This window comes from Lactuca virosa, chromosome 6, assembly GCF_052849685.1.
Source record: "Lactuca virosa cultivar CGN04683 chromosome 6, Lactuca_virosa_CGN04683_v6, whole genome shotgun sequence".
Lineage (NCBI taxonomy): Eukaryota > Viridiplantae > Streptophyta > Magnoliopsida > Asterales > Asteraceae > Lactuca > Lactuca virosa.
The window spans coordinates 173431431-173439373 of record NC_136431.1 but is presented as its reverse complement, the minus strand read 5'-3'; the positions used below and the strand labels follow the sequence as shown (position 1 = coordinate 173439373).

The 7943-nt window shown below is 33.9% G+C and overlaps 1 protein-coding gene across 1 annotated transcript; it reads left to right on the top strand.

Annotated features, from left to right (window-relative positions):
* The first annotated feature begins 4532 nt into the window (after positions 1-4532).
* Positions 4533-5978, top strand: LOC145121144 (desmethylxanthohumol 6'-O-methyltransferase-like). Its single transcript, XM_079056928.1, has 2 exons — positions 4533-5392; positions 5565-5978. The coding sequence occupies exons 1-2, from the start codon at positions 4634-4636 to the stop codon at positions 5859-5861; spliced, it is 1056 nt and encodes a 351-aa protein (XP_078913054.1). The 5' UTR covers positions 4533-4633; the 3' UTR covers positions 5862-5978.
* The last annotated feature ends 1965 nt before the right edge of the window (positions 5979-7943 follow it).

Sequence of the window (7943 nt, the reverse complement as noted above, 5' to 3'; positions counted from 1 at the left end):
GGAGATTCATAGAAAACTTCTCCAAAATAGACAAACCACTCACAACATTAACACGGAAAGACATGAAGTTTGATTGGAAAGACAAACAAGAATTTGTGTTCCAGACACTGAAGAAAATGTTGTGTAGTGCACCAATCATATCCCTCCCAGATGGGACAGATGATTTTGTCGTATACTGCGATGCATCACACCAAGGGTTCGGATGTGTATTGATGCAAAGGGACAAAGTTATTGCATACGCTTCTCGTCAACTCAAGGTACATGAGAACACCTATACTACCCACGATCTAGAACTAGGAGCTGTAGTTTTTGCCTTAAAGATTTGGTGACACTATCTCTATGGCAAAAAGTGTATCCTTTACACAGATCACAAGAGTCTTCAACACATCTTCAATCAGAAAGAACTCAACATGAGACAACGAAGATGGATTGAGTTGTTGAATGACTATGAATGTGAAATTCGTGATCATCCTGGCAAGGAAAACGTTGTAGCAGATGCCTTGAGTAGGAATGAACGAATAAAGCCTCGGAAGGTCAAGGCACTAACAGTTACAATCCAGTCGAACCTGGCTGCTCAAATTAGAAAGGCTCAGCTAGGGGCTCTAGAAGAAGAAAACATTACTAATGAATGCCTGCGAGGAATGGACAAACAATTCAAGCTTAGGGATGACGGTACACGATGTTTCATGGACGGAATTTGGATGCCAAAATTTGGTGACATCAGAAGCTTAGTCATGGATGAGGCTCACAAGTCAAGGTATTCCGTTCATCCAGGCTCCGACAAGATGTACCTAGACTTGAAGAAGCAATATTGGTGGCCAAACATGAAAGCAGAGATTGCCACTTATGTGAGCAAATGCTTGACTTGTGCTAAAGTCAAAGCAGAGTACCAAAAACCCTCCAGATTATTACAACAGCCAGAAATACCCGAGTGGAAGTGGGAACAAATTACAATGGACTTCGTAACAAAACTACCCAAGACACCCAGTGGTTATGACACTATTTGGGTTGTAGTTGATCGATTGACTAAGTCCGCCTACTTCCTGCCAATCAAAGAAACTGATAAGATGGAAAAGTTGGCCCGAACTTATCTCAAGGAAATTGTCAAATTGCATGGGGTGCCAATTTCTATCATCTCTGATAGAGATAGTAGATTCGCCTTACGATTTTGGCAATCCTTACAGAAGTCCGTGGGATCATGCCTTGACATGAGCACAGCTTACCATCCACAAACAGATGGTTAAACTGAAAGGATCATTCAGACATTGGAAGACATGCTCCGAGCGTGTATGATAAACTTTGGAAGCACATGGGATACTCATCTTCCTCTGATTGAGTTTTCATACAATGATAGTTATCACACCAGCATTAAAGCTGCACCATTTGAAGTCCTATACGGACGCAAGTGTCGATCACCAATATGTTGGGCAGAATTAGGTGATACCCAACTAGCAAAGAAACATGCAGGCGATACACTACTTACTGGTCCATAATTCATGCATGAAATGACTGAGAAAATCGTCCAAATACGTGATAAAATTAAGGTTGCACGAGATCGTCAGAAAAATTATGCCGACAAGAGACGAAAACCTCTAGAATTTCAAGTTGGAGATCGAGTTATGCTGAAAGTCTCTCCTTGGAAGGGCGTCATAAGTTTCGGGAAACGAGGAAAGCTTAATCCAAGATTTATAGGACCTTTTGAGATTCTTACAAGAATTGGTCATGTAGCCTATCAAATCAAGTTACCTCATGAGCTCAGCAATGTACACAACGTTTTCCATGCATCTAACCTCAAGAAGTGCTTCTCTGATGATGCTCTTGCAATTCCACTCGACGAAATCCAAATAATTACCAAACTTAATTTTGTAGAAGAACCCATTGAAATCATGGATCGAGAAGTCAAACGATTAAAACAAAGTTGTATTCCTATAGTAAAGGTGCGATGGAACTCTCTAAGAGGACCAGAGTTTACTTGGGAACGTGAGGATCAAATGAAGAGTAAGTACCCCCAACTATTCAACAATGTTCCGTACACAAATTAAATTTCGGGACGAAATTCTCTTAACGGGGAGGAGAATGTGACAACAGTCAAATTAAATTAACGGGTGTCACTTGCGAACGTGACGTAAATCAAATGTAATAGGCTTAATTTGTAATGTTTGAACAACTTTTAATAAAAATACAAATTTTGTCTACAAAGAAGTTATAACCCTTGTAATTTCAACAAAACTTAACTAGTTATATTTTACGTCGTAAATTACCGATTATTAAAAGTTAGATTAGTCATTAAATAATATTTAATATATAATTGGTAAAATTCTATTCTTATATAATGACAAATTGACATATAATACTTGATAATATATATATATATATATATATATATATATATATATATATATATATATATATCCGGCACCTTTTGTATGGTAAATATATACATAAATTGAAACAAACGATATGTTTATATATATATTTCATAAAATAACCTTTCAATCAATTTTATCTAATTACGGTATCGTATCAATAATATTCAAATTTATATTTTAATTTAGATGTTACAAATATTGTAAGGATTATAGAGATTCAAATACTTTAAAATGAATATTCTATTAATAAGAATATTAAAGCAATATATATATATGATGTAGGTGTGTTTAAAAACAAACATGTATCATGTTGGATAAGAATTATCACGTACATAACTTAGTGACATAAGGTGGCATGCATGTTACATTCCATGAAGAATACGGTCGCAATAAAGATAACCTTAAAAGTTACTATAAATAGAAGCAATCATCTTTTACATTTCAAATTCGGCTCATTTTCTCATAAATATTCACCGACCCTCTCTATTTCTTCGAGTTTTCCTCACTTCAAGGTTTGGCCCCCAATTTTTGATCGCTTTCACACAGAGTTTATCGTCAAATAAAAACAAGCTACGAGGGTGAGTTTCACGGCCTCGTTTCAAACTTTTTATCATTTTTCGGGGGAGGATATATCTTTTTATATTATTTATTTATATAAATCATAAATTGTTTATATCGCTTATAATTTAGTTACATAATCGTTATAACAGTTTACCGTTAAAACAATCGTTTACATATATAAAATTTGATAAACACTGTCGTTATGTTGCCCACATAATATGAAACTATATTATGTATTGCCGTTACTATACCCACATAATATAAAACTATATTATGCATTGCCGTTATTATGTCCACATAATATAAAATTATATTATGCATTGTCGTTACTATACCCACATAATATAAAATTTTATTATGCATTGTCATTAATTTGTGAATAAATTATTACACATTGCTGTTTCTCTCCATATTTAAATTTTACAAAATTATTTAATTATATAATTATAAAAATATTTTTATAATTATATAACATAAACCGATAAACATAAACATATAAAGTTACAAGACTATAACTTTTAGCACTACTCATTCAAGGGTTTACATGAGATACATTCATCACCTAAGTGTAATAGTTAGTAAAGTCTCTACCTATAATCGTTAAATCTTAAGTGAGTGACAGAGTTATGTATATAGATCTATATGGGCTCACACCCCACCTGCGGTTACTAGCTACAACCATCGACGGTCAAGTCACGGGTGATAACTATCTAAACACTATGACGTCCGATGAAGCGTCGTGAGGGGCAACAACTCGTTTGTGGCTCGATTATGGGAACTCATGTAACATTGATAATCACGCTTAAAAGCAAATATAAGTTTGAAAATACTTATATACGATAGAACAAGTACTTTTGAAAATAAAGTACACATACAAATATAAGTTTGAAAATACTTATATACAATAAAAATATTCTTTGGAGTAAAAAGTACGTTAATACAAATATACAAACCTTTGAACTCACCAAGTTTATGTTGACATTTTTAAATCACATGTATTCTCAGGAAAGTAAGAGTCAGCCGTATCAATCTTTTGGGAAATCTTCATGGGACCGTCGAGCACTTTCTATCTTTATTGTACTTATCTGATTAAGAACTACTTGTAATTTTTGGTTTCTTGTATTCTAAAAATTTAATACGATATGTAATATATTTTGTAATATAAAGATAACATCTGTGTTATACTGTTCAATGTAAACAATAACTGTGAACCATGACGATGTCGCACAAGCTCGGTATTTCCGCCGTCGGCCGGGGTGTGATAGTATTCTACTAGAATACACTCTTATTATGCTAGAATACACTCTCATTCTTCTAGATATGAATGCATTTTGAAAGAATATTATTGTTGACATTAATGACGAATTTAATTAGTTTTCATAAAAATGAGTTGTATATATGTATGGATAACTTTTAATATACATAAAATTATCAGTAAATTTTTATTGGTCCATTCTAACACACAAAAGATATGAGAAACTTTTGAATATATATATATATATATATATATATATATATATATATATATATATATATATATATATATATATATATATATATATATATAATTTCTCAAAATTTTCAGAGAGTAGGTTGGCTTTAATTATAGCTTGTAGATGGAACCCCTCTGCCTTCGTGGGTTATAAGTATGTGATCAAGTTTTACTTCCATGAATACATAGGAGTGCAAGAATTTGAGCAATAATGAATACTCAAAGTGGTGTAGACGACAATACAATGCTAATAGGCCAGGCACAAATATGGCGTTACCTATACGGAGCTTTTGACGCCCTTGCTATACGAAGCTGTATTGAGCTCCATATTGCCGACATAATAAGCAATCACAGCCGCCCTACTTTGTCAGATATCGCCACTGGTATCGACTCTCCCTCAATAAATCTTGATGGGCTTGAACGACTCATGGGGTTTTTGGTTCACAGAAAGGTGTTCGATGAAGAAGATGGTGAGGGAGAAAGAGTTTACTCCCTGAACCACTGTTCTAAGTGGTTGTTATGCAATACGAAAATGTCTTTAGCACCGTTTGTTATGATGTTTACAAACCCAATCATGGCTTTGCCTGCGTATGCGGTAACTCGATCAGTTAAAGAAGGTGGTGCTGCGTTTAAACTGGCCCATGAGGAAGAACTCTTTGATTTTCTTTCGCATAACTCAGACATCAATACCATTTACAACGAGGGTATGGAATCCGTTACTAATATCATGATGGATGCCATCATCTCCGGTTACAAGAATAGATTTCTTGAGTTGAAAGGAAGCTTGGTGGATGTTGGAGGTGGTACTGGTGTGGCAATATCTGAGATTGTGAAGGCATATCCACATCTTAAAGGGATCAACTTTGATTTGCCACATGTTATTTCCACAGCACCAACATATGATGGGGTTACCCATGTGGCTGGTGACATGTTTGAGGCCATCCCTCCTGCAGATACGATCTTCATGAAGGTAAGTTCTGGTGTTCATGAAATTATAATATTGTTCTATTTGCATCTGTGTATGTACAAAAAAGACTTAATTAATTTCTTAAGTTATTTGGTTGTAACATTATGTCGTTTACTTCTTTAATATTTATAGATGTTAAACTAATATCATAGTGACACTAATCTTTCCATTTCAGACGATCTTGCACAGTTATAGCAATGATGATTGCGTGAAGATACTTACAAATTGTCGAAAAGCGGTGCCTAAGGAAACTGGAAAAGTCATTATGGTGGAGATTGTTAAAGACCAGAAAGGAGATGATCCTTTCAACGATATACGTGTTTCATTTGATCTAGCCATGTTTACACTCGTTTCTAGTGGAAGAGAACGAACTGAAGGCGAATGGGAGAAATTACTCAGTGATTGTGGGTTTTGCCGTTACAATATCATTAAAATTCCCGCGCTTTTCTCGGTTATAGAGGCCTTTCCATAATAAACTAATAAGATCAACTTCTCTAGTAAGTGAATGTTTAATGGCAATCCCATGTATTTTTCTTTGACTTCAATAAATATCAATAATAATCATTTAAGGTGGTGGTTTTGAGGAAAAGCTATTCAAGTACCAAAATCGTTCTAGGTGTATTCATGTAAATGGGATGAGTGGATGTCCTCCCCCTTCACTTCCTTGTAATTTCTTGTATCTTTGTACTGTTCTTTTGGGGTGCCTTTCTCGACAAAATATATATATATATATATATATATATATATATAGAGAGAGAGAGAGAGAGAGAGAGAGAGAGAGAGAGAGAGAGAGAGAGAGAGAGAGAGAGAGAGAGAGAGAGAGAGAGAGAGTGTGTGTGTTAGGATCATATATTATCTTTAAATATCGTGTGAATGTATGACTAAATCGTCTACACATCTTATAATAGTATTATAGTTTTAATTATTTAAATGAATTATTATAAAAATTAAATCCATTTAATTTTAGAAACTTAATCAAGTTAAATATGGAATAATCACTAATCATGGCTATACCTCTTTTGTTAATCAATTTCTATTCATTGTGACTTTTATTTCTTTCGTCCCTAACTCCCACTTACTCTAAACCTAGCAGAAGAAAGAAACCCAAAAATTGAAAATCGTTAAATCGAATCTAAGTCGGAAAATCGTGATACTCTAAATATTCGGTGAAATCAAATATTAATATCTCGTCTTTAGCTGGGTTCATGCTTCGACGAGACATTGGTGGACGTTGACGAAGACGAAGTTGACGAAGACAAAATATTCGGTGAAATCATCACGAACACAAAGTCATGAAGTTTAATCGTCCCGGTCACCATTTTGTACTTCGATGAGACAATGGTGCACGTCGGCAAATCATTTAATCAAATTGTCTCGAACCCAAATCACTAAATAAGAGACAATCATGAAATCAAGTAGGTATTCCTTCTTAGTCTCGATTCTCTACTTCGATTCACTTCTCTAATTTTCATTTTGATCATTATCGACCTTCAAAGAATTAAGAATACCCATGTAATGTATCTGTGAAATTGTATGGTTGGATACGATATTTCTGGATGTATCTGTAGTCAATTTTCCATATGCAAGGCTGAATCCACATATGTATGGCTAAAACTATATGTAATCGAATTTTCATATGCAAGGCTGAATCCACATATGTATGGCTAAAACTATATGTATAAAACTATATGTATGGCTGAATCAATTTTGTATAAGGGCGTGTTCGGCAAAATTAGCTGGTAGCGGGTGACTTGTAGCGTGTAGCGGGTAGCTTGTAGCTTCTAGCGTTTTATTAAACGCTACATGAAGTAGCATTTGGATTTGGAGCATTTTGTTTAAACTAAACACTAGAAGCTTGTAGTGTCGAACGAGACTTTCTGTTCAAAAAGGAGCGTTTTGTCAAACGCTAGAAGCTATAAGCTCTTAAACGCTCCCAAACGCTCCGTGCCGAAGACGCCCTAAGTGTTGTTGAATCTATATATGGTTCTAGAACTAGATGTATCTGTAATTCATCTTCTAACCCAAAAGAATTATATATATATATATATATATATATATATATATATATATATATATATATAAATTGTTTCACATCTTTACCATATCAACATTATTATTACATTATAATATTTGACAAGGACTTTATCGGGCATGAGTCAAATTGAAGCTTAAGAAATCAACCACCTCGATCAATAGTTTATAATTAATTGACTAAATTACAGATATAGATTTTTTATGGTTAGTATAAGTAGGAATTTTGACTTCAAGTTTTAAAATTTTGACATGACTAATTATATTAGTTTCAGGGTTGGTCTTCCAAGTGGTTAAATATAAATTTCAAATGTTATATGTTCATATATAACCCATTTTTTTTATCAAAGTGAATTAGTTAAATTTATAAACTGGTACAGAACAAATTTGCAATCTGCTCATATTTCTACCACAATCCTTTTTATTCTTTTTACTTATTTTTGCAGGTCAGGAACATAGGATAAAAGCTTGTTATTCTCACCGTAGTCATTCTCACAGAATTTGATTCCATGGTAATTATTCT

What these genes read in the sequence shown, in the direction of transcription:
- LOC145121144 (XM_079056928.1), top strand. Translation starts at nt 4,634, where the DNA reads ATGAATACTCAAAGTGGTGTAGACGACAATACAATGCTAATAGGCCAG. An exon ending in CAGATACGATCTTCATGAAG is followed by an intron (nt 5,393 to 5,564) that starts GTAAGTTCTGGT and finishes TTTCCATTTCAG; the next exon opens with ACGATCTTGCACAGTTATAG.